The sequence below is a fragment of the Eucyclogobius newberryi genome, unplaced genomic scaffold (genome assembly GCF_026437365.1).
Source record: "Eucyclogobius newberryi isolate DKJ021-1_F unplaced genomic scaffold, fEucNew1.0.hap1 SCAF_10, whole genome shotgun sequence".
In the NCBI taxonomy this organism is placed as follows: Eukaryota; Metazoa; Chordata; class Actinopteri; order Gobiiformes; family Gobiidae; genus Eucyclogobius; species Eucyclogobius newberryi.
This window is the reverse complement of record NW_027315724.1, coordinates 36580907-36608453: the sequence shown is the minus strand read 5'-3', so window position 1 is coordinate 36608453 and position 27547 is coordinate 36580907. Positions and strand designations below refer to the sequence as shown.

Genomic DNA, 27547 nt, shown 5'->3' with positions numbered 1-27547 from the left:
AACGCCAAAAATATATAAAAAATGAATAAATAAAATGTAGGATTAAATAAATAAGATAAAAATAAACACACAATTTTCAAATGACATAATCATTCTTCAGTTTTTCTCCTTCTCACGTGACAGTTCCTGCTCCGTGTGAACAAGAGGAAGTAAAGAAACGAAAGGAACTGTTTGTTTGTTTGTTTGTTTGTTTGTTTACACTGATTTACAAATGTGTAAAAAATTGTAAAAGTTCTAAATCTTTGTCGTCCAGAGACAGTTCTGGACTGAGACTGGACCAGGTTCTGGAGCTGCAGCTTTTACAGGTCCAATTCATCCTGGAAAAGAGATGAAAAAAACATAAATATTTTGGGGTAAAACATCATAAAACGTTATTTTTTATTATATATGTTTAAATATTAATGTCATTTATGAAAGAACAAATGCACTTTTATGTTTTAATTCTCTTCTTTCTTCATTAAAAACATTGTGTCAATATTTCTGTCCTGATTCTCTTTTTTTATCCTCAATATTTAAACATTAAAACTAAATTGCTTCTCACTTGTAATCAGACTTTTAATTACTACGTCACTTAATGTTTTTAGCCTGAAGCGCGAGGCCCGAACCACGTGATCAGATCATTGTCACTACGTATTTTAACCGTCACGTCATTACACATTATTACACGTTATTACACATTATCACACATTATTACACGTTATTACACTTTGCTCTGGCGCGTGTTTGTCCTCGTGATCGGACCGTTGACGCGCGCACAGATCGGACGCGTTTTTTCCGCTTCTCCTGCGTTAAAAACATTAAAAAACGTGCGTGAAAATGTGGTTTGTGCCTCGTCGTGAATTTTACTGTTTTCTTTTAATATAATAATGTTAATAACGCGTACTTTTGAACTGAATCATATTTGGAATTTCGTAAAACGCGCGAGTCGTTTAAATGATCCAAATGTGATGCAGGTTTTTGGGACGCGCGTTTGCGGCACAAGAGGAGAGAGGAGACAGGAGAGAGGAGAGAGGAGACAGGAGAGAGGAGAGAGGAGACAGGAGAGAGGAGAGAGGAGAGAGGAGACAGGAGAGAGGAGAGAGGAGAGAGGAGACAGGAGACAGGAGAGAGGAGAGAGGAGACAGGAGAGAGGAGAGAGGAGACAGGAGAGAGGAGACAGGAGAGAGGAGAGAGGAGAGAGGAGACAGGAGAGAGGAGAGAGGAGACAGGAGAGAGGAGAGAGGAGAGAGGAGACAGGAGAGAGGAGAGAGGAGACAGGAGAGAGGAGAGAGGAGAGAGGAGACAGGAGACAGGAGAGAGGAGAGAGGAGACAGGAGAGAGGAGAGAGGAGACAGGAGAGAGGAGAGAGGAGAGAGGAGACAGGAGAGAGGAGAGAGGAGAGAGGAGACAGGAGAGAGGAGAGAGGAGAGAGGAGAGAGGAGACAGGAGAGAGGAGAGAGGAGACAGGAGAGAGGAGAGAGGAGAGAGGAGAGAGGAGACAGGAGAGAGGAGAGAGGAGACAGGAGAGAGGAGAGAGGAGAGAGGAGACAGGAGAGAGGAAAGAGGAAAGTGGAAAGAGGACAGAGGAGACAGGAGAGAGGAGACAGGAGAGAGGAAAGAGGAAAGAGGACAGAGGAGAGAGGAGAGAGGAGAGAAGTGAGGCGCAGGAGCCGCAGAAGGCCCCAGACACGGGGCCCGCAGCCGCGCGTCCACCTGCCGCCGTCTGCGTCAGGGTTTGGTTTGTGCAGAATCAGAGACATTTATTGTTTATTTACGAGGTGTGCGTGAAAACGAAGCTGTTTGTGTGACTTCTGTGGAAATAAACAGGTAAAAAAAAAAGGTAAAAAGGATAAAAAGGCTGATTTCAAACTCTTTTATTGAAGTTAAAAACATGATCTGCAGCTGCGGCTCTACAGGCGCGAGGGCCTTCTTTTGTTTGTTTGTTTGTTTGTTTGTTTGTTAATCACGTGTGGGCCCATGACGCGCGCGCGGTGTAACGTCTCCTGGACCTGCTGAAGGTGCGTGTTACAGCGCCCCCCACAGGCGCTCCCCACAGGCCGCCCCCCATAGGCAGCCCCCCCCCCCAGCCCCCCTCCTCACACCCCCCCCCCCCCCCCCACACACCCCCCCCCCCCCCACCCCCCCCCCCCCCCCCACCCCCACCCACCCACAGGCCGCTCACCTGCGCGCGCCGCTTTCAACTCTAATCTCTCGTTCTGGATCAGAGAATGTGACTGTGACAGTGACCACCGCGAGTCACGTGACGTGAGGGAGGGGGAGGAGGGAGAAGGGAGGAGGAGGAGGAGGAGGAGGAGGAGGAGGAGGAGGAGGAGGGAGGTGGAGGAGGAGGGAGGAGGAGGGAGGAGGAGGGAGGAGGGAGGAGGAGGGAGGAGGAGGGAGGAGGAGGGAGGAGGAGGAGGAGGAGGAGGGAGGAGGAGGAGGAGGAGGAGGAGGAGGAGGAGGAGGAGGAGGGAGGAGGAGGGAGGAGGAGGAGGAGGAGGAGGGAGGAGGAGGGAGGAGGGAGGAGGAGGGAGGAGGAGGGAGGAGGGAGGAGGAGGGAGGAGGAGGAGGAGGGAGGAGGAGGGAGGAGGAGGAGGAGGGAGGAGGAGGGAGGAGGGAGGGAGGAGGGAGGAGGAGGAGGAGGGAGGAGGAGGGAGGAGGGAGGAGGAGGGAGGAGGAGGGAGGAGGGAGGAGGAGGGAGGAGGGAGGAGGGAGGAGGAGGAGGAGGGAGGAGGAGGGAGGGCTCCGGCTCCTGCGCGTGACAAGCCGGAGATGAAGCACTTTGACAGGTCTTAAACGGTCTGGCGCCAAGACCCGAGACTCAGGTCTAAATATAAAAGAGGAGGAGGAGGAGGAGGAGGAGAAGGAGGAGAAGGAGGAGGGGGAGAAGAGAAGAAGGAGAAGGAGGAGGGGAGAAGGAGGAGAAGGAGGAAGACAAGAAGGAGAAGGAGAAGGAAAAAGGAAGAGGAGAAAGAAGGAAGAAGGAGGAGGAAGAGGAGGAAGAGGAGGAGGAGGAAGAAGAGAAGGAGGAGAAGGAGGAGGGGGAGAAGAGAAGGAGGAGAAGGAGGAGGGGGAGAAGGAGGAGAAGGAGGAAGACAAGAAGGAGAAGGAGAAGGAAAAAGGAAGAGGAGGAAGAAGGAAGAAGGAGGAGGAAGAGGAGGAAGAGAAGGACGTAGAAAAAAAGGAGATGAGGCGGAAGGAGGAGGAAGAAGAGGAGGAAAAGGAAGAGGAGGATGAGGAGGAAGAAGAGGAGGAGTAAATCTGGAGTGAACCGGAAGTGGCTCAGCATTGTGTTTAATGAGGTCAAATGACGCACTTTGACTCATTTACATAAAAGCAGCGGCTCATTTGCATACGTCCAATCAGATGAGACGATAATCGATAAAATGGCGACCCTCGATGTCGTCGCGGTTCATCAACTTTAGCTCAGGTTTATGATCAAACACGTTTCACTGTTATTACATTAAACATATGTCATTATTACATATGTCATTATTACATTAAACATATGTCATTATTACATATGTCATTATTACATTAAACAAATGTCATTATTACATTAAACAAATGTCATTATTACATTAAACATATGTCATTATTACATTAAACATATGTCATTATTACATATGTCATTATTACATTAAACAAATGTCATTATTACATTAAACATATGTCATTATTACATATGTCATTATTACATTAAACATATGTCATTATTACATATGTCATTATTACAATAAACATATGTCATTATTACATTAAACATATGTCATTATTACATATGTCATTATTACATTAAACATATGTCATTATTACATATGTCATTATTACATTAAACAAATGTCATTATTACATTAAACAAATGTCATTATTACATTAAACATATGTCATTATTACATTAAACATATGTCATTATTACATATGTCATTATTACATTAAACAAATGTCATTATTACATTAAACATATGTCATTATTACATTAAACATATGTCATTAAACATATGTCATTATTACATTAAACATATGTCATTATTACATTAAACATATGTCATTATTATATTAAACATATGTCTTTGTTTGACTTGAACTGAATTAATTCCAAATAAATACATTTAAATCCTCAAAACTGTGAAAGTGTCAAATGTCCCACAACATTCTAATGTAGAATGTACCGATACATTCTACATTAGAATGGGGGGACATGGGGACAGGGGGGACATGGAGGGAGACAGGGGGGACATGGGGGACATGGGGGGAGACGGGGGGGACATGGGGGACATGGGGGGAGACGGGGGGGACATGGGGGGAGACGGGGGGGCAGCACTTTACAAACAAAGCGCACGTCGGGATGTGTTAGGGAGGAACCGGCCAATGACGTAAGTGTTGGACACGTTCCTCCAGAGCGAGGACGCTCTGGAGGAACGTGTCCAACACTTACGGTCACTTTATCTGGACAAACTGCGGCTCGGACACGGACTTTCACCACTTTCTCTGACCAGTGACCACCATCGCAGAGCGCGTTCACGAGGCGCGCGCCCGCGCGGGACTTTCAAAGTGAAACGTCTCATTTCAGACTCCTCTCGTCCGCGTATTGCACCACGTGACCTGCACATGCTCTAAGTGAGCTCTAAACATGCTCTAAGTGAGCTCTAAACATGCTCTAAGTGAGCTATAAACATGACCTACGTGAGCTCTAAACATGCTCTAAGTGGGCTCTAAACATGCTCTAAGTGAGCTCTAAACATGCTCTAAGTGAGCTCTAAACATGCTCTAAGTGAGCTATAAACATGACCTAAGTGAGCTCTAAACATGCTCTAAGTGGGCTCTAAACATGCTCTAAGTGAGCTCTAAACATGCTCTAAGTGAGCTCTAAACATGCTCTAAGTGAGCTCTAAACATGCTCTGAGTGAGCTCTAAACATGCTCTAAGTGAGCTCTAAACATGACCTAAGTGAGCTCTAAACATGCTCTAAGTGAGCTCTAAACATGACCTAAGTGAGCTCTAAACATGACCTAAGTAAGCTCTAAACATGACCTAAGTGAGCTCTAAACATGACCTAAGACGTGTTCTGTTGGTGTGGAAGTCAGAACGTGCCGCAGTGTCACGCGCGCGGCTCATACACGGAGTATACTTCATGTAGAGGCTCATACACGGAGTATACTTCATGTAGAGGCTCATACATGGAGTATACTTCATGTAGAGGCTCATACATGGAGTATACTTCATGTAGAGGCTCATACACGGAGTATACTTCATGTAGAGGCTCATACACGGAGTATACTTCATGTAGAGGCTCATACACGGAGTATACTTCATGTAGAGGCTCATACACGGAGTATACTTCATGTAGAGGCTCATACACGGAGTATACTTCATGTAGAGGCTCATACACGGAGTATACTTCATGTAGAGGCTCATACACGGAGTATACTTCATGTAGAGGCTCATACACGGAGTATACTTCATGTAGAGGCTCATACACGGAGTATACTTCATGTAGAGGCTCATACACGGAGTATACTTCATGTAGAGGCTCATACACGGAGTATACTTCATGTAGAGGCTCATACACGGAGTATACTTCATGTAGAGGCTCATACACGGAGTATACTTCATGTAGAGGCTCATACACGGAGTATACTTCATGTAGAGGCTCATACACGGAGTATACTTCATGTAGAGGCTCATACACGGAGTATACTTCATGTAGAGGCTCATACACGGAGTATACTTCATGTAGAGGCTCATACATGGAGTATACTTCATGTAGAGGCTCATACACGGAGTATACTTCATGTAGAGGCTCATACACGGAGTATACTTCATGTAGAGGCTCATACATGGAGTATACTTCATGTAGAGGCTCATACACGGAGTATACTTCATGTAGAGGCTCATACACGGAGTATACTTCATGCTTGTACCCTCAGAGGGGGAGAAAAGGGTCCGTTGTCTTTTTCCGCATGAACAAAGTGTAAATACAGTGGAAATAATAGTCTTGTTCTGCACTTTCAGGACCGCACAGGGCTAAACCTGGACTATAGATCAGGACCAAATAACAGAATAAAAGCCTGAAGCAGCTTTAATACCGTTTTTTCTTTTATTATGAGGATGTTATTGGATCATAAACTCTCCCTAAAACTAGAAAAACACTAATTAACAAACCAATTACAGATTGACACGTGCTTTTGAACTCATGTATTATTACTGTTACATATTGTTTCGTTGGTGTTTTGGACGCGACTTCATAATGACCATCAGGTTTTACACGCGCGGGGTGGTGGACGTGTCCCCGCGGGGTGGTGGACGTGTCCCCGCGGGGTGGTGGACGTGTCCCCGCGGGGTGGTGGACGTGTCCCCGCGGGGTGGTGGACGTGTCCCCGCGGCGTGTCTCGTGAGCCAACGGACGCACCGACACCGCGTCACCTGTCGCGCCGCGCGTGGACCTCTGGACTTCTGGACCTCAGGACAATTGGACAGTTGGACTTCTGGACCTCGGGACAGTCGCGCGTGGACATAATGATAATAATGAATGAAAACGTCTCATTTGATCAAAGCAAACGCGACGGTTCCACTCACACGTGCGTGGATCGTGTCAACGTGTTTAGTGCGTGTCACTGCCACTCTTTCCTCTCTTTCCTCTCTTTCCTCTCTTTCCTCTCTTTCCTCTCTTTTCCTCTCGTTTGGTGCAGAGGAAAAGGCCTTTCTTTATCTTCCTCTTCCTCTTCTTCTTCCGGTGGTTTACGGCTGGTCAGATGTCCACGGTCACAAATCACCTGGACACGCGCGCTTTTGGACCAATCATTAACAAATATCTGTCTCGCCCTGACAACAGGATCTGACTCGTCAAAAGTCTGAGCAGATGAACGAGGGAAAGAGATAAATGTACTTTATTTTACTTCTATGAACGTAAGACAAATGTATTACACATGTATTACACATGTATTACAAATGTATTACAAATGTATTACACATGTATTACAAATGGGTTACAAGTGTTTATAATGTTTTATGTTTAAATAAGGGCTTTTATGCGTAAGAATTGTTCAAATGGCGCATATTTGGTACATAAATGTGTTAAATGTGTTACATGTCACTACATTCTGACACACAAACACTAACAGTTGGATTTGGGACGATTTATTCATATTTGAGTTGAATTTGACCGTAAATTGTAATAAAAATTCCAATTCTGCCTCATTTTTTGAGTCAAAACTTGAATAAATCCATCTTAGGCTCAGACCCTGCAGCGCGACACGTTCAGTCTAAAGTTCGGTGCGTTTTTGTCTCTGCGGGAGGAAAATGCTCAGATAAATATCACGCGTGAATTGAAAACTTGAACCTGAAGATTCGGTTCGAACGCGTGAAAAACAAACGTCTTTTTCATTCCGTCGGTCGCGAATCGCCGCGGATCAAACGCAACAAGTGCGCGGCGCCGCGGAGGCTCGTGACTGACAGCGGGGCTCACGCCACGAGCCGATAAACGTCCAGAAGAAATACGGCCGCGGCGGAGACGTCTCTGCGCCTTCTCTGCCCTTTGAGCGCAGCGCGGCGGCGATCGATCAGCGCGCGGGCCCCGGCCCCGGCCACGTTTACGCACATGACCGGAGACGTTTTTATGGCAGTGAGAGTTTGTTCTGCTGTCAGCGGGAGCCACCGGCACGAGACACGGCGCCGCGCGCGGCCGAACGCGCGGAAGACTCGCCCGGTTTGACGCACAAAACACGCGCGTGAAAACAACGGTCGTAAAGCTTTGTTTACGCACAAAACACGTTGAATAAAGTCACTGCCGCGTGTTTGTGGCGCGTTGTTTGACCGTTTTACGCGTTTGACCTATTTCCACGCAAGAGAAGAATTAAAAAAAAAAAAAAGTGCAGTAAAAATGCTTTTATTTCAGATGTAATGAGGATTCACACTCACCACGCGCCTGTCAGACGTCGCTCTCCGCGCTTTGCCTGTAATTTCCATCCGAGTTTCACGCTCGTTTTGACGCGTCTGCTGCAGCGGCTCGTCCCGCTCCAGCCCGGCCGGGGCAGAGGCGCCGCGAGCCGGGGCAGGAGGCGCCGCGAGCCGGGGCAGGAGGCGCCGCGAGCCGGGGCAGGAGGCGCCGCGAGCCGGGGCAGGAGGCGCAGGAGGCGCTGTAATCGGAGGCTGATGTGGAATAAGTGGATACAGGAGGAATGTTACGCGGCGGAGGCTTGTTTGACAAAGAGGCGGCTCCGCGGCTGGATGTGTCCGGGCTGGAGCGGGTCCGCCGTGTGTGTGTGTGTGTGTGTGTGTTGGGACAGGGTTCTTCAAAAACGGGGGCGGCTTTTGTCCAAACGCGAAGCCGAAAGAGGTGATGCCTACAGCGGCCAACTACTGCGCGCTGACCCGGTGTTTGGCTCGGGACGCGGGGGTGGGATTTCCCCGCTCTTTCCTGTCATTGGTTAATATTTTATTCTGTTGACATGTTTTCCTACTGCTAATGCTTCCGACACCTCGTGCCCCCCCCCCCTCGCGACGCGGGAGCTGTCAGAACCACGCCTATGGGGCCTTACAATTGGTCCAGAAAGCGTAAAATCAGCAATCAAAGGGGCTTGGTTCATTAGGCGCAGGACGGACATGTGAGATAGTCGCGGGTCGGGACGCAGCGCTCGCAGTGGGATGAGCGGAGCCGAGCAGCGCACACGCACACAGCAGCAGCGCGCACCGCGGCACCACGGGACGGAGAGGGAGCTGTGAGTCCGACACGCACCGCGCCGCCGCCGCCGCCGCTTCTTGGACTATACTTTTGTGGAGATACCGCGGGACCGAGACTATCACCGTCGTTTTTTCACGTCGCTCGCTGTGGCTGCACCGATGAGAGATCCAGTTTTCACTTCAGGGACTGCGATGGCTTATCACCCTTTCCACGCGCACCGGGCGACCGACTTCCCCATGTCCGCTTTCCTCGCGGCCGCGCAGCCGTCCTTCTTCCCGACGCTGAGCCTTCCTCCCGGGGCGCTGACCAAGCCGCTACCGGAGCACGGGCTGGCGGGAGCCGCGGAGGCGGCGGCCGCGGCGGGGCTGCACCCGGCGCTGAGCCACCACCAGGCCACTCACCTCCGCGGCATCAAGAGCCTGGAGCCGGAGGAGGAGGTGGACGACGACCCCAAAGTCACGCTGGAAGCCAAAGACCTGTGGGACCAGTTCCACAAACTCGGGACGGAGATGGTCATCACCAAGTCCGGGAGGTAAGAGCCCCGGAGGCGGGTGATCCGAGACGGACCGAATGTGACAAGAAAGAGCAGAAAGAGCCGCGCGGAGCCGCGTCTGATTCCAAAGACTTATGGAACATAAGGCTCCACGTCTGAAGGGGCTGAGGGGAAATGCACGCGGCGTTTACTTTAATTCAAACAGAATTATCAGAAATATTAGAGTGGTTTTAGTTTATAATTGTTGACATTTTTATCAACAAACCATCGATCTTTATTTATTCACATATTTCAGCCACATCTTTGTCGTTTTGGCTGAAATATTCTCAGACAAATAAATCACATTGACAACATTTAGTGCGTCACATTTTACTCGTTATTTGGTCGTAAATCGAGACAATTTTAGTCCTGACGTGGACGTGGTTTAGTCCTGGTCCAGTCCTTGTCTAGTCTAGGTCTAATTCCGGGTCCAGTCCTGGTTTAGTCTCCGTTTTGTCCCGGTGATCGTAAAGCAAAGCCTCCGTTTGGGCCGCGGCTGGTGCGCCGTGGCCCCGTGCGCTCCCGGTCTGCTCCCGGTCTGCTCCCGGTCTGCTCCCGGTCTGCTCCCGGTCTGCTCCCGGTCTGCTCCCGGTCTGCTCCCCGTGTCTTCCCCGCTCCACGCGCTCCACGGCCCGGGCGCCGTGTGTTTGCGCGTCTGTCACTCCGGTTCACGCTCACGGAGAGAATACGACGCGTGACAAACACGTCGCGTTTGCATTTTATTTATAACGATTCGGACGCGGTTTTTGCTCCGGTTTGAAAAAGCTGCAGCAAAAATAGACGTTTTGTCCCAAATGAGAAGGTCAAACGTGCAAAACACAGGCTCGTTTTAAGGTGATTTTAACCTCAGGCCTTTTGTTTCATAAAAGTCACTTTCTAAATGAAAAATACAGAATATAAGTCTAAATCTGACAAAAATGAACACATGTTTTTTTACATGTTACACACTGTTACATCTTAAAATTAAACTCATCTGTTACTTTCAGAATTAGACTCGGTCAGTGTGAGTTTTGGCTCAAAAAGTCGATGCTAATTTACATTTTCAACAATACTTTGAACAAACGTGCGCGCGCGGTGCAGATTTCCTTTATTTCCACACGTTAGTCTCACGTTATTAAACCGTAAACACACCGGGATCACACGGTTCTTGGCTCGGTCAAAGTTGCACAAACGTGTCCAAAAAATGCTCAAACGTCCCGGACAGAGAGAAAACTGGGTGAAAGTTGAGCGCGATAAAAGCCCGTGATCAAAGGACATTTCTGGAATATTCGAGGGTCATTCTCAGTCTTGGGGTCTTTATCTCGGCTTTATCTCTGGGAGTCGAGGCGGCGCTGCCCTTTGGTGCCCCGGGAATCCAGAGTCCACGCGGCTCCGGACGCGGCGGGACGCGTCCAAACAACGTCCCAAACAACGTCCCGCGGTGTTTATGTGGCGTTCAGACACGAGCCATAACCGCCAGAACAACCGTCTGCAGCTTCTCTACATCTGTGGCTCTCGTTGTAATCTCTCTCTCTCTCTTCCCTTGTGTCCCCCGTGTCCCCGTGTCCCCGTGTCCAGGCGCATGTTCCCGCCGTTCAAAGTGCGCATCAACGGACTGGACAAGAAGGCGAAGTACATCCTCCTGATGGACATCGTGGCCGCGGACGACTGCCGCTACAAGTTCCACAACTCGCGCTGGATGGTGGCGGGCAAGGCGGACCCGGAGATGCCCAAACGGATGTACATTCACCCGGACAGTCCCGCCACCGGGGAGCAGTGGATGGCCAAACCCGTGGCGTTCCACAAACTCAAGCTGACCAACAACATCTCCGACAAGCACGGATTTGTAAGTCTCCATTTTATATTTGTCTTTTACTTTTGCTTTGTTGTTGTTGCTTGTCGATGTTTGAATTGCAAATGGCCCCGGGGCCCCGGGACCCCGGGGCTGATAGAAGTCCAAGTGTGGGACGGACGCGCCGCGATTAGAGTCAAATCTGTGAAACGAGGCGTGGAAACACAAAGACGCAACTGCTATAAAAGATGGATTAAGAAAGCCTTCATTTGCATGTGTGTGTTTGTTTGAGGTGTGACTGTTTAACATATTTGACAATTTGGGGCATATTTTCTTTAAGGGCGCGTGAATCTTTAATGAAACATCTGCGGAAGTGGGTCGAGGGGCCAAAATGGCCCTGCGCAATATGGAGAGATTAGACCGGTGTAAGTGACAGAAAAGAAGGCCACTTTAGGGGATAAATCCTGCAAAATTAAAGAAATTAGCGTTTTGAAATTAGACAAATATGTACCGTAGGATTTTGACACTGGATATGTACATTTTACCTACGTTTTTGAATTAATTATTCACCTGCACCTTTTTAATTGCCACGAAAACACGTTATTTTATTCCTCACATTAACTCTACGACGTTTAGGCATTTTATTCAGTTACGAATCCATTTTAATTAGTTACCAGTTTATTTTGAACACTGCAGAGAAAATAAACATGTGCAAAATGGGAAGAAGTTGAGCAAATGTTTGTCCAAAAGTTCCTTTGCGTCAAAATTGAAATCCAGTGTAAAACGTGAGGTATAAATTCAAATATTGTGACTAAATACGTGGTTAGAAATGTTGTGGATATTTGTGTAAAATGAGGAGACATTTGTGAAGTGGCGCGCGATCTAAACCCGCACTAAAGCCGCGCGGCTCTGGACGTGTTGTTTCCTCCAGGCCCCGGTCACTCAGCCTCGGGTTCCCTCCCCCCACACGAGGCGCAGGGGCCCGGGCAGAGCTGGGTGGCGTGAGCCTGGGCCCGGGCCCGCGTGACCCGCGGTGTCGTTGACGCGAGTGTCAAGGCCAAAAGATGTTGAAAGTGTTTAAAAAATGACTGTTTGACGTGAGGAAACCAAAAACACTTTGGCCCAGAATAGACTTAATGTGTCACACTTTCACCTCCTGCTGCAAATATACTTTACTACAGAAGAATACTTGTACTATTCAACTCTCCTTTTAAGTATATTCATGTCCATAATCCTCCAGAACCTTCTGAAGGACACGGAAGTGACTCAAGAGCATTAATGTCCTCTTCTTTTAACATTGAATCAGCTCCAAGTGCTTTTGTTTGGAGGCTCCTGGTTCTGACCATTTGGCACAAAAATGTAGTTTATGATTCAAATCTCATTCTTCAGCAGAAAGAAACTTTTCTGTTGCTTCTGCGACTTTAACTTCAGAATAATAATAATAATCATCCTGATCCTGATAAAGAAGAAGTCTGAGGTAGAACCGTGTTTTTGAGGTGAAACGTCAGTGAGACACTGACTCTGCGCGAGTCAATACTGCTCCCTGTCTTTGAAGAGCAGAACAGCAGCGCGCGCGCCTCGGCTCCTCTCTCCTCTGTCCTCTCTCCTCTGTCCTCTCTCCTCTGTCCTCTGCCCCTCTCTGTCTGTCCTCTGTCCTCTGTCCTCTGTCCTCTGTCCTAGGCCCAAGTCTAGACCAAACTGACTGAGGTGCAAAGATTATTTACTTCCATCAAGTGTAATTATTTAACACGCCTGAAATGAGGGTGCAATGCACCCTATTGCACCCCTGTAGACCCGGGCCTGCCCTGTCCTCTGTCCTCTGCACCTCTCTCCTCTGTCCCTCTGTCCCTCTGTCCTCTGTCCTCTGCTGCTGGATTTGCATACAGAAAGTGTGCTTAAGTGAGAGAGTGACACGTCCTTGAAGAAAACAAATCCACTATTTACATGTCTGTCCCTCTGATTTGTGACTGACGCTTTGACGCGCCTGAAACGCGCCTGAAACGCGCCGGAAACGCGCATTTGACCCAAAAATACGATACAAAATAAAAATAAAACAGACATTAGACGTTTTATTCGCATTGTTTTTGTGTGTGTGACGTCATTTATTTCATAGAAGATGATTCTAGAACTCTTTAGGTTAAAGCTTCAACACATGAGGCTCTGAACCGCCGGAATCATCCTGCAAATCAAAACTCCAGGTCTCAGAGTTTAAATTGTGAAATCTTGTGTTTTGTCACTTTCACAGAATGTTTAAAAAAAAAAGATAAAAGTGTTTATTTGCTGCTGGCGCGCGCTCCTGCTCACGTGACGCGGTGTTCACGCACGCACGGGGTTTACGCGGTGACGTAACGCGTTTAACGGGGCGAAGTGGCGGTCGCGCCGCTTCAGGGTCGTTTTTACGTGTATCACGCAGTTGTGAGTAAAAAGAATGACTTCCGGTTTCCAGGTTCAATCGTGAAAGAAAAATAAATGTGTCCCGCGTTTTTCACTTTTCTGCAAATGATGATTAAGTTCAGATCATTTTAATTATTTACTTTCTACAGAAAACACTTTAAAAAACTGAATCTTCTTATTTTACCCATAATGCATTTACTTGTTAATTATGTTTTTGCCCTGAAACGTGTTTATGTCCTAAAAGTTATTTATCATTATTAATATTAACATTTTAAAGAAGTAAAATGACAAAATGAGCCATAAAAGTTAAGTTTTATTTCTACATTATTTAGTTTAAACAGAAATCAAGAAAAAACACAACGAGATTTCGTATTTTTTAATTATTATTGTTGTCATTATGAAGCTCATTAATGTAAAAACAAAGCTCCAGTTCTATAGTTTAATTCACTCTATTTCATGAAAATGAAGTTTGTTTGAATCTGGCCTTGGACAATGTGTTAATTCAACTCTTTTATCTCAGTAACAAATACAACATTCAATTGTGAGAAGAAAAATTACCAATAAAATGGTATTTTTTTCTGTTAATGATTATTTTTTGTTGTGAAATAAAATCCTTCATTTGCTTTTTTTATTAAATCAAACTTTGTGAACGAAAAAGTCATGAAATTGTCACAAAAACGACCGAATCAGAATCAACTTTACGAGCGTTTTTTTTTAAGTGTGTGTGTGTGTGTGTGTGTGTGTGTGTGTGTCTGTGTGTGTGTCTGTGTGTGTGTCTGTGTGTGTGTCTGTGTGTGTGTCTGTGTGTGTGTCTGTGTGTGTGTCTGTGTGTGTGTCTGTGTGTGTGTGTGTGTCTGTGTGTGTGTGTGTGTGTCTGTGTGTGTGTCTGTGTGTGTGTCTGTGTGTGTGTCTGTGTGTGTGTCTGTGTGTGTGTCTGTGTGTGTGTGTGTCTGTGTGTGTGTCTGTGTGTGTGTGTGTCTGTGTGTGTGTGTGTCTGTGTGTGTGTGTGTGTGTTGTGTGTCTGTGTGTGTGTCTGTGTGTGTGTCTGTGTGTGTGTCTGTGTGTGTGTCTGTGTGTGTGTGTGTCTGTGTGTGTGTGTGTCTGTGTGTGTGTGTGTGTGTGTCTGTGTGTGTGTGTGTCTGTGTGTGTGTGTGTCTGTGTGTGTGTCTGTGTGTGTGTCTGTGTGTGTGTCTGTGTGTGTGTCTGTGTGTGTGTGTGTCTGTGTGTGTGTGTGTCTGTGTGTGTGTGTGTGTGTGTGTGTCTGTGTGTGTGTGTGTCTGTGTGTGTGTGTGTCTGTGTGTGTGTCTGTGTGTGTGTGTGTCTGTGTGTGTGTGTGTGTGTCTGTGTGTGTGTGTGTGTGTGTCTGTGTGTGTGTCTGTGTGTGTGTGTGTCTGTGTGTGTGTCTGTGTGTGTGTGTGTGTGTGTGTGTGTGTTGTGTTGCACTTGTGTGTCGGTGCTAACGCTCTCCTGGCCTTGTGTGTCCTGGAGCAGACCATCTTGAACTCGATGCACAAATACCAGCCGCGTTTCCACATCGTTCGCGCCAACGACATCCTCAAGCTGCCGTACAGCACCTTCAGGACCTACGTGTTCCCCGAGACCGAGTTTGTGGCCGTCACCGCCTACCAGAACGACAAGGTGAGCCAAACACACAAAACACACACCAAACACACACAAAACACACACCAAACACTCACAAAACACACAAAACACGCAAAACACACCAAACACACACAAAACACACACAAAACACACAAAACACACACAAAACACACACGAGTCACATCCAGGGCAAAGAAAGGAGGACATTTTACGGCTGCAGCACGTTCATTATCAGAGGTGCAAAGTGTTGAACTCTTTTAGTTTTATTTGACTAGATTTGTAAATGTGTGAAGTGTGTTTTCAGTTTGTTTGTGGTGACGTCCGACCAAAGGGTTTTGAGTTCAAGTTTCAGCCTCGTAAACAAAGAGAAGTTCAATTCTGACGTTCTGACTCGTGAATAGTTTAAGTGTGAAGCAGAAACTGATTATTCGTTCTTGACATTTTGATTTTAAAATGTCACTGTTTTTGGTCTAAAAGATCGTTTTGTGTTTAATATGAACCGTGAGCCAGAATAATCCAAATATGATTATTTTTATAGTCGGCGAGTCACAATTAGTCGATTTATCATTGAAACACTGCTTTAGTTTAGTCCTGGTTTAGTCCTGGTTTAGTCCTGATTTAGACCTGGTTTAGACCTGGTTTAGTCCTGGTTTAGTCCTGGTTTAGTCCTGGTTTAGTCCTGGTTTAGTCCTGGTTTAGTCCTGGTTTAGACCTGGTCCAGGCTTGTAAACAGCTCCATTCATAAATTAAACGTGTTCGGTGCGTGGCTCCGCCCACATGCACCCTCACTCAAGAAGTAATCGGATTTTCTAGGTCGCCTCATTTCCCTCTGGAATCTAAACCTGGTCTAAACCAGGTCTAAACCAGGACTAAACCTGGTCTAAACCAGGACTAAACCAGGACTAAACCAGGACTAAACCTGGTCTAAACCAGGACTAAACCAGGTCTAAACCAGGACTAAATCTGGCTTCTGCTTCATGTCTTTTCCTGCTCGTGGAAGTGTTTTAGTGGAGCATGATGTAATTTCACTGGAGAAACTGAGATTAATCTCAGAAAGTCACAAAATATGAAAAGTCCAGGAAGTTTTACCAAAGTAAAAGCCTCAAATCTCATTCTGAGGTTTTTAACCCGGGAAAGTACAAACTGTTTCTCATTTCTATGTTATAAATATTAAATCCATGAGTACTCACATCTAATACAGCTAATAATTCAAATACATCACATGTTACATTACATTAATACATACATTAATAAACTCTAAACATGTCAGACTCTTCAGGCTCGTGCTTCTGATCAATAAGAACGCGATTAAAACGCGACGCAAACGCGACGCAAACGCGTCTCTCTCTCTCTCTCTCTCTCTCGGGGTCAGAGGTCACGCTTCTGCCGTAAAACTTTACGAGCGGCATCGATCACACGCGTTTGAGGAGCGCTGAGCCGGGGCCCTCGAGCGCGGAGCCGGGGCCCTCGAGCGCAGCGCCGGGGCCCTCGAGCGCAGCGCCGGGGCCCTCGAGCGCAGCGCCGGGGCCCTCGAGCGCAGCGCCGGGGCCCTCGAGCGCGGCGCTTCGCTCAGACTCGTTCCTGGTTGTTTATTGCGTGATCTTTTGTTTTAAAATCCAGGCATTTTATGTGTAAAAAAGGCAAAAATTGTTGGTTTAAATTCTTTGCTTCATTTTGTTGACACAACGGAAACAAAAATCATAATTAAAAGAGTAATTTTGACGTTTTATTTCATATTTTCAAGTAACTCGATTTGACTGAATCTGAATTAATTCCATTTCTTTTAACAAAATAAAGGTGTTTTCAGGCAAGTTATTCATACATATTGTGTCAATTATATCGATGTTGGGCCTTTTTATGAGATAATACTTGGTAATAAGAGGTGGAATTACATTTACATTTACAGAAGTAACAGTAAAAACGAAATGGTCACAAAGTGGTGAAAATGTTTAGTCAAATATAAATATCATGTGGTTTCAGACCTGTCAGTCACTCATCATCATGACACACAGGGTTAGAAAAGGGCGGGGACTAAAGCTCTGTGATGATGACGTCACAACACGTACAAAATCTGTCAAATGTTGTAATAAAACTGCAAAACAGAATTATAAATGAAGAATATAAATGAAAGGTCTCGCGCTCCTTCAGGCCGCGAGGGGACGCTGAAGAGAGCCGCGGGGTCACGTGTCACTGCCGCCGCTTCCCAAACCGCACGTGCATTATTGATTCTCACGTCATCTGTTCCGGTACCGCCACGTGCAGCAGAATCCCTCCCGCGGGGCCCGTCATTCCCTCCCTCGGGGCCCGTCACCGCCGCCGCCGTGATGATCCCAGCGCGGAGCACGTGCGGCTGGTGTTTAAACAAAGCACCGGGGACGTGTCGTGACGTGACGTGACGTCCCGGGGTCGTGGACTCACAGTGTGTTTTTTGCAGATCACGCAGCTGAAAATCGACAATAATCCGTTCGCTAAAGGATTCAGAGACACGGGGAACGGCCGCAGAGAGAAACGGTAAAGACCAAATGTGAAAATGATCAACGGACAAAATAATAATAATAATAATGTTGATAATACTAATAATCATGATGATAATAATAATAATAATAATCGAATATAGGGCTGTGAAAGTAGAACTGTATAAAAATCACATAATCCATTATTTATTTATTATGATTTATTGACAGTTTTAATGTGAAATGAGCTTTGTCAGGACGAGTGATGAAGACGTGTGGTATATGTATATATATACATACATACACATCATCCTATATATATATGTGTATGTATATACATACATACACACATATATATACATATATATGTATATATACATATATATGTGTGTATATACATATATATATATACCACACGTCTTCATCACTCGTCCTGACAAAGCTCATTTCACATTAAAACTGTCAATAAATACACACATATATATATATATATATATATATATATATATATATATATATATATATATATATATATATATATATATATATATATATATATATATATATATATATATATATATATATATATATATATATATATATATATATATATATGTGTGTGTGTATATATACATATATGTCAGACCCCTCGGACCCTCGGACCCCTGATCTCACGCTGCCTCGTCTCTCCTCAGGAAACAGCTGACGATGCCGTCCTTGCGCATGTACGAGGACCAGTGTAAGGACCGTGACGCCGCCGACTCGGACGCCTCCTCCGGCGAGACCCCGGGCGGCACAGGCCACTCCCCGCTGGGCCCCGGGGGGAGTCCGCTCCGGTTCAGACCCGGGCGAGGTGCGTGAGCTCCTTTGTCCACAAACATTCTGACATATGAGACTTGTACAGTTCTGATGCGGTTTAACTGAGGGATCGATATAAACCACGTGACAGTTTAATCCAAATAACACTTCATTAAACATTATATTGACATCATCACTTTACAGTTATGTCAATGTAGTAATAATATATTCAGGAACATTTACGACTTTAGAAGAGAAAACAATACTTGACTGAACAAACATGACGATTATATTTGGACTAAATTTTAAATCACATTTGTTGGACTTTGGATCAAATTGGACAAAAACACTGGACGACACGTTTAAAGCGTTTCTGTTCCGTGTTCTCGTGTTGTAAAAACAACACTTACTCAGGAGCTGACGTGACGCTGGGCTGAGCCAATCAGAGCGCTGCATTGGGCCGGCACTTCCTGGTTGAGCTGCAGGCGGAGCTCAGCGGTCTCATTTTGTCTCCTCGTGTCCGTCCTCAGATGACAAGACGTGCACGGACAGCGAGCCCGAGCTGGACCCGCACGAGGACGCCTGCCCCGGCTCCACCAGCCCGGGCCCCGAGCCCGTGTCGCCCTTCAGCTCCCGGTGCGAGGAGCGCGTCCGGGACCGACCCGCCGCCGACAAGAAGGAGCACAGCCTGTTCGGCGTCCGCGGCCCGGAGAAGGACAAGGCCGAGCGCCGCAAAGACGCCGCCGACATCCTGTCCAAAGACGGCGGCGGCGACTCGTCTGGCGGCGGCGGCGGCATCAGCGCCAGCAAAGAAACCTTCTCCCCGCTCATGGTGCAGACCGACAGCGCCCACTTCAGCCCGGGACACTTGCAGAGCCTGGCGCTGTCCGGCCTGCACGGGCAGCAGTTCTTCAACCCGCTGGGCTCCGGGTCGCCGCTGCTCTTCCACCCGAGCCAGTTCGCCATGGGGCCGGCCGGGGCCTTCTCCGCCATGGGCATGAGCCACCTGCTGGCGTCGGTGTCGGGGGCCAGCGCGCTGGAGAACGGGAGCCTGTCGAGTCAGAGCGCGGTGGCGGCGGCGGCGGCAGCGGGAGGGGCGTTCCCGTTTCACCTGTCGCAGCACATGCTCGCGTCGCAGGTAAGAGCCCGACACACAACAGGAATACACTGGGAATACACTGGGAACACACTGGGAACGCACTGGGAACACACTCAGAACGCACTGGGAACGCACTGGGAACACACTCAGAACGCACTGGGAACACTCTGGGAACACACTCAGAACGCACTGGGAACGCACTGGGAACGCACTGGGAACGCACTGGGAACACACTCAGAACGCACTGGGAACGCACTGGAACGCACTGGAACGCACTGGGAACACACTTGGAACGCACTGGGAACGCACTGGGAACGCACTGGGAACGCACTGGGAACACACTGGGAACGCACTGGGAACACACTGGGAACGCACTGGGAACACACTGGGAACGCACTGGGAACACACTCAGAACGCACTGGGAACGCACTGGGAACACACTTGGAACGCACTGGGAACGCACTGGGAACGCACTGGGAAGGCACTGGGAACACACTGGGAACGCACTGGGAACGCACTGGGAATACACTCCGAACGCACTGGGAACGCACTGGGAACGCACTGGGAACACACTGGGAACACACTCAGAACGCACTGGGAACACACTGGGAACACACTCAGAACGCACTGGGAACGCACTGGGAACACACTCAGAACGCACTGGGAACACACTGGGAACACACTGGGAACACACTCAGAACGCACTGGGAACGCACTGGGAACACACTGGGAACGCACTGGGAACACACTCAGAACGCACTGGGAACGCACTGGGAACACGCTCAGAACGCACTGGGAACGCACTGGGAACACACTCAGAACGCACTGGGAACACACTCAGAACACACTGGGAACACACTGGGAACACACTGGGAACACACTCAGAACGCACTGGGAACGCACTGGGAACGCACTGGGAACGCACTGGGAACGCACTGGGAACACACTGGGAACGCACTGGGAACACACTCAGAACGCACTGGGAACGCACTGGAACGCACTTGGAACGCACTGGGAACGCACTGGGAACGCACTGGGAACGCACTGGGAACGCACTGGGAACACACTCAGAACGCACTGGGAACGCACTGGAACGCACTGGAACGCACTTGGAACGCACTGGGAACGCACTGGGAACGCACTGGGAACACACTGGGAACACACTCGGAACGCACTGGGAACGCACTGGGAACGCACTGGGAACGCACTGGGAACACACTCAGAACGCACTGGGAACACACTGGGAACACACTGGGAACACACTCAGAACGCACTGGGAACGCACTGGGAACACACTGGGAACACACTCAGAACGCACTGGGAACACACTGGGAACACGCTCAGAACGCACTGGGAACGCACTGGGAACACACTCAGAACGCACTGGGAACACACTGGGAACACACTCAGAACGCACTGGGAACGCACTGGAACGCACTGGAACGCACTGGGAACACACTTGGAACGCACTGGGAACGCACTGGGAACGCACTGGGAACGCACTGGGAACGCACTGGGAACGCACTGGGAACGCACTGGGAACGCACTGGGAACACACTCCGAACGCACTGGGAACGCACTGGGAACACACTCCGAACGCACTGGGAACGCACTGGGAACGCACTGGGAACGCACTGGGAACGCACTGGGAACGCACTGGGAACACACTCAGAACGCACTGGGAACGCACTGGAACGCACTGGGAACGCACTTGGAACGCACTGGGAACGCACTGGGAACGCACTGGGAACACACTGGGAACGCACTGGGAACGCACTGGGAACACACTCGGAACGCACTGGGAACGCACTGGGAACGCACTGGGAACACACTCAGAACGCACTGGGAACACACTGGGAACACACTGGGAACACACTCAGAACGCACTGGGAACGCACTGGGAACACACTGGGAACACACTGGGAACGCACTGGGAACACACTCAGAACGCACTGGGAACACACTGGGAACACGCTCAGAACGCACTGGGAACGCACTGGGAACACACTCAGAACGCACTGGGAACACACTGGGAACACACTCAGAACGCACTGGGAACGCACTGGGAACGCACTGGAACGCACTGGAACGCACTGGGAACACACTTGGAACGCACTGGGAACGCACTGGGAACGCACTGGGAACGCACTGGGAACACACTGGGAACGCACTGGGAACACACTCAGAACGCACTGGAACGCACTGGGAACACACTTGGAACGCACTGGGAACGCACTGGGAACGCACTGGGAACGCACTGGGAACGCACTGGGAACACACTCCGAACGCACTGGGAACGCACTGGGAACACACTCCGAACGCACTGGGAACGCACTGGGAACGCACTGGGAACGCACTGGGAACGCACTGGGAACACACTCAGAACGCACTGGGAACGCACTGGAACGCACTTGGAACGCACTGGGAACGCACTGGGAACGCACTGGGAACGCACTGGGAACGCACTGGGAACACACTCAGAACGCACTGGGAACGCACTGGGAACGCACTGGGAACGCACTTGGAACGCACTGGGAATGCACTGGGAACACACTGGGAACGCACTGGGAACGCACTGGGAACACACTCGGAACGCACTGGGAACGCACTGGGAACGCACTGGGAACGCACTGGGAACACACTCAGAACGCACTGGGAACACACTGGGAACACACTGGGAACACACTCAGAACGCACTGGGAACGCACTGGGAACACACTGGGAACACACTGGGAACGCACTGGGAACACACTCAGAACGCACTGGGAACGCACTGGGAACGCACTGGGAACACACTGGGAACGCACTGGGAACACACTCAGAACGCACTGGGAACACACTGGGAACACGCTCAGAACGCACTGGGAACGCACTGGGAACACACTCAGAACGCACTGGGAACACACTGGGAACACACTAAGAACGCACTGGGAACGCACTGGGAACGCACTGGAACGCACTGGAACGCACTGGGAACACACTTGGAACGCACTGGGAACGCACTGGGAACGCACTGGGAACACACTGGGAACGCACTGGGAACACACTCAGAACGCACTGGAACGCACTGGGAACGCACTGGGAACACACTCAGAACGCACTGGGAACACACTGGGAACACGCTCAGAACGCACTGGGAACACACTCAGAACGCACTGGGAACACACTGGGAACACACTCAGAACGCACTGGGAACGCACTGGGAACGCACTGGAACGCACTGGAACGCACTGGGAACACACTTGGAACGCACTGGGAACGCACTGGGAACGCACTGGGAACGCACTGGGAACGCACTGGGAACACACTGGGAACGCACTGGGAACACACTCAGAACGCACTGGAACGCACTGGGAACGCACTGGGAACGCACTGGGAACGCACTGGGAACGCACTGGGAATACACTCCGAACGCACTGGGAACACACTCCGAACGCACTGGGAACGCACTGGGAACGCACTGGGAACACACTCCGAACGCACTGGGAACGCACTGGGAACGCACTTGAGCTTTAAATCACGACATCATAAACACGGCCGGAGTTTGTTTCGTTCGTCCTGGTCACGAGCTTTTTGAGCCTCATAAAACAATCAGTATCAACATTTTGCACATTTCTGCCTCAAATCGCATTCAATAGCACGTCAGGGCAAGCTAGCTTTTGTTTTTTCCCCCAAATGGATGTATAATATTTCCTGGATAAGGCAGTGCCGCTCGGTCCTGACGTTTGACCAGTGGCCACTCCAGGTACTGCAGCCGCCGGGGCCAGACAGAACTATGTCGATGTGACGGAAGAACGTGAGAAATACTAAAATGTGAAATACAACTAAAATGTGAAATACAACTAAAATGTGAAATACAACTAAAATGTGAAATACAACTAAAATGTGAAATACAACTAAAATGTGAAATACAACTAAAATGTGAAATACAACTAAAATGTGAAATACAACTAAAATGTGAAATACAACTAAAATGTGAAATACAACTAAAATGTGAAATACAACTAAAATGTGAAATACAACTAAAATGTGAAATACAACTAAAATGTGAAATATAACTAAAATGTGAAATACAACTAAAATGTGAAATATAACTAAAATGTGAAATATAACTAAAATGTGAAATATAACTAAAATGTGAAATATAACTAAAATGTGAAATATAACTAAAATGTGAAATATAACTAAAATGTGAAAAGGCTAAAAATGTCAAATGAAGTAAAAAGCAGTTCATTTATCAGTGTTACACTTTTCTCTGCTTAAATAACATATTTCTGAGTCCAAGCGATGAGGGAATGAATTGTGTTGAGTTGGAGTGGCCTTTATCTCCCCCTCGTTTCAGCAGCAACGAGAAAACTACTTCCTGTTTATATTTTACTTCATGAAATTTTATTTGAGCAAAACAAAAGCTCCAGAGACGGAAATGAGGCAAAAACAGGTTCAATATTTGTGGATTTTCCTTTTACAAAAATACAACACAAAAAACTGACGCCATCTTTTCATGTTTTGTCATTGTTACCGATCAAAAATAATCATATTTTGATCATGTCATTTTTATCTGGTCCTAACAGACTCGAAAACACATAAAAATGACTTTTAGAACAGTTACACGACATTAGGTCATCAAAATGTCAAAAAAAGATAAAATATTTGAATTTACTTTAAAAAAAAAAATATATATATATATATATATATATAAAGACATTTTCACATTTATCGCATCTTATTCAGGCAATATCGTCTCAATTTGACCTGATGAAACCAGTTATTTCATGACTAAATAAGTAATAAGAGGATTATTTTAATAGTCGAGTTCTGAATAAGCGATGACCTAATGTACATAATATATTCTACGTATATTCTATATATATTCTATGTATATTCTGTGTATATTCTATATATATTCTATATATATTCTATGTATATTCTATGTATATTCTATGTATATTCTATATATATTCTATATATATTCTATATATATTCTATGTATATTCTATATATATACTATACATATTCTATATATATTCTATGTATATTCTGTGTATATTCTATATATATATATTCTATATATATTCTATGTATATTCTATATATATTCTATATATATTCTATGTATATTCTGTGTATATTCTGTGTATATTCTATATATATTCTATATATATTCTATGTATATTCTATATATATTCTATATATATATTCTATACATATTCTATATATATTCTATGTATATTCTGTGTATATTCTGTGTATATTCTATATATATTCTATATATATTCTATGTATATTCTATATATATTCTATATATATATTCTATACATATTCTATATATATTCTATATATATTCTATGTATATTCTGTGTATATTCTGTGTATATTCTATATATATTCTATATATATTCTATGTATATTCTATATATATTCTATATATATATTCTATACATATTCTATATATATTCTATACATATTCTATGTATATTCTATGTATATTCTATATATATATTCTATACATATTCTATATATATTCTATGTATATTCTATGTATATTCTACAGTCCTTTCAGGGCCCATGTTCTGATGTCTCTCCCCCTCGTGTCTCCCTTAGGGTCTGCACATGCCTCCGTTCGGCGGTCTCTTCCCGTACCCGTACACTTACATGGCCGCCGCCGCCGCCGCCGCCTCGGCCTCGGCGCTGCCCGGCTCCAGCTCGTCGGGCCCCTTGTCCCGGAGCCCGTTCTTGAGCTCAGCGCGGCCCCGGCTGCGCTTCAACCCGTACCAGCTGCCCGTCTCGCTGCCGCAGTCGCCCGGCACCGGCCTGCTCTCCGCCGGCCTCCTGTCCGGCTCCGACTGCTCCAAGGCGGGCAGCCGGGAGTCCAGCCCCGCCCCCGAGCTCAACCACAAGCTGTGCCTGAGCGGGCGGGGCAGCGCCTCGCCCAAGAACTCCATCAAAGACTCTGTGAACGAGCTGCAGAGCATTCAGAGACTCGTGAGCGGTCTGGAGGGCCAGCGCGACTTGTCCTCTGCCACCGGGTCCCCCAAGTGAAGCCACGCCCACAGACTCTACGGGAACTCGCAGAAGAACCAGAGGAACCAGGTCCTGTTCAGCTCGTGGCGAAGGACAGAACACGTACGAGAACTTGGAATTCCTCTTTTCATCTGAACGCGTCTCGCTCCGGGACACTTCCTGCAGCCGGCGTCTCGTGCGTCATCTTCTCCTCCGTCGGGCGTGGCCGTGGGCGTGGCCGTGGACATGGGCGTGGACGTGGACGACGGCGGCGGGCTCGGGCTGGAAGAGTTCCTCCGGGCGAAACATTTATCATTTTACATCGACGACTATTTATGTAATTAAAAAAATGAAGAAATGTGTAAATAAAGCTTAGATCCAAAAGTATCCGATCGGTATTAATTTATTCAGACTGTATATTATTATTAGCCTGTATATAATTGTTGCTTTCTCCTCTTTATCCCGTTTGAAATATTCCTGTGAAATATGGAGCTATTTAGCGCTTGTCGGTTTGTTTCGATTGTGTTTTTTTTCTGTTTTTTTAAGGACGTGTTGCCATGACGACCATCTGCATTTGAACATTTGAAAAAATAAAAGATCGACTGAAAAGCACCTCAGGTTTTCTCACTCCGGACGCTTCATTCATAAATATTCATACATATATTTAATAAAAACGGAAAAAAAGAAAGTCTCTTTGTTTATGCTGGTTGTCCGGGTAACGCTCGTTTTTGTTGTTTTTTTCTTCTCTCGATTGTCTCACAATTTCAATAAAAAATCATTGTGCTGAAAAAAACATTGTATTGTCACTTTTGTAAGGTTACGGCCTGCGGGCCACATACGGCCCGTTTGTCTTCATAATTCGGCCCGTCTGGACTTTATATATTATTATGATTTATTATTAATAAATATGACGTGAAATGAATTAAATAATAGATTCAATAGCCAATATTTAACAGAAATGTGATATTTACACCAGTGACCGCGGGCCCTGTGGAGCCTCCGCCCTGAGCCTCCCATAGGGCCCTCAGAGGAGAATACTTGGCCTCTCCTGGTTTACGGCTTTAAAACACAATTATTTTAAGCCTCATTTAAGCCCTTAAGTCTACATATGATAATAAACACATATATTTTAGCTTCAGACTGAGTTTTAAATTAATCTTTTTGACTTATAAACATTTTAAAAACATGTGAAATATAAAAATGAAGTTGATTTTCAGACATTAACTTTAACTCGAATGGTTTTAAATCAAGAATAATAATAAGTTTAATTTCCAGGTTAGAAATGTCCATTTGCTCCAATTAAAAAATATGTAATAAAAAACACATTTTTTGAACATCAAAGGTTTATTTTATGGTAAAATATCTCAAAATATTAAAACTATTGTAAATTCAACATTTATTTGTATTTGTTCAGTAAAAGCTAAAAATCAGGGTTGAGTTTATTTGTCTTTAAACGTTTAAAGAGTTTTTAATAATTTGACAGAAGGAATTAGATCCTTGTTAATTAAATATTAATGACACGTCTTGAGGATTATTACATCTTTATTTATGAATGAAGTTTAAATACTTTAAGTTGAACAAAAGTCTTTGTGTTTCTGTTTCTTGGTGAAACAAACACAGCAGACGAAGAGCTGTAGCGCCCTCTGCAGGCCGGACGTCCAGACCTCTGCAGGCCGGACGTGACCTCTGCAGGCCGGACGTCCAGAGCTCTGCAGACCAGGACTAAACCAGGACTAAACCAGGACTAAACCAGGACTAAACCAGGACTAAACCAGGACTAAACCAGGACTAAACAAGGTCTAAACCAGGTCTAAACCAGGTCTAAACCAGGTCTAAACCAGGTCTAAACCAGGACTAAACCAGGTCTAAACCAGGTCTAAACCAGGTCTAAACCAGGACTAAACCAGGACTAAACCAGGACTAAACAAGGTCTAAACCAGCACTAAACCAGAGTCAGGGGGGGAGTCAGGGGGGGGGGCGGGGGGGCAGCAGCAGACAGCCTTTTGTCCGGGCCCGGCGCCTGTCGCCGGCCACACATCCATCCACACACACCACGTCTTAATTAGAGACCCTGCCGGCCCTGCCGCCCTTGCGTGAGCTCTGTTCGGCTCTGGACGCTGCAGACCGGAGGAAACAGCAGAAACGTTGTTAGCGTGACCAGGGCCGCTGCTATTCATTTGGGTGCCCTAAGCAGAAATGCACAGTGGTGCCCCCAGAGGCCCCCAACCCACTTTGAA

At 46.9% G+C, this 27547-nt stretch overlaps 1 protein-coding gene across 2 annotated transcripts; it reads left to right on the top strand.

Annotated features, from left to right (window-relative positions):
• The first annotated feature begins 8283 nt into the window (after positions 1–8283).
• tbx2b (T-box transcription factor 2b) lies at positions 8284–25377 on the top strand. 2 transcript variants are annotated; one of them, XM_072456172.1, is made up of 7 exons: positions 8284–9194; positions 10752–11019; positions 14851–14997; positions 17396–17472; positions 18110–18267; positions 18743–19350; positions 24912–25377. In XM_072456172.1, exons 1-7 carry the CDS (start codon positions 8821–8823, stop codon positions 25347–25349), a joined length of 2070 nt encoding a protein of 689 aa, XP_072312273.1. In that variant the 5' UTR covers positions 8284–8820; the 3' UTR covers positions 25350–25377. The 2 variants fall into 2 exon arrangements, with proteins under 2 accessions (XP_072312273.1, XP_072312262.1); XM_072456161.1 differs by having other exon boundaries at positions 8285–9194; positions 14848–14997; positions 24912–25376.
• Positions 25378–27547: the final 2170 nt, after the last annotated feature.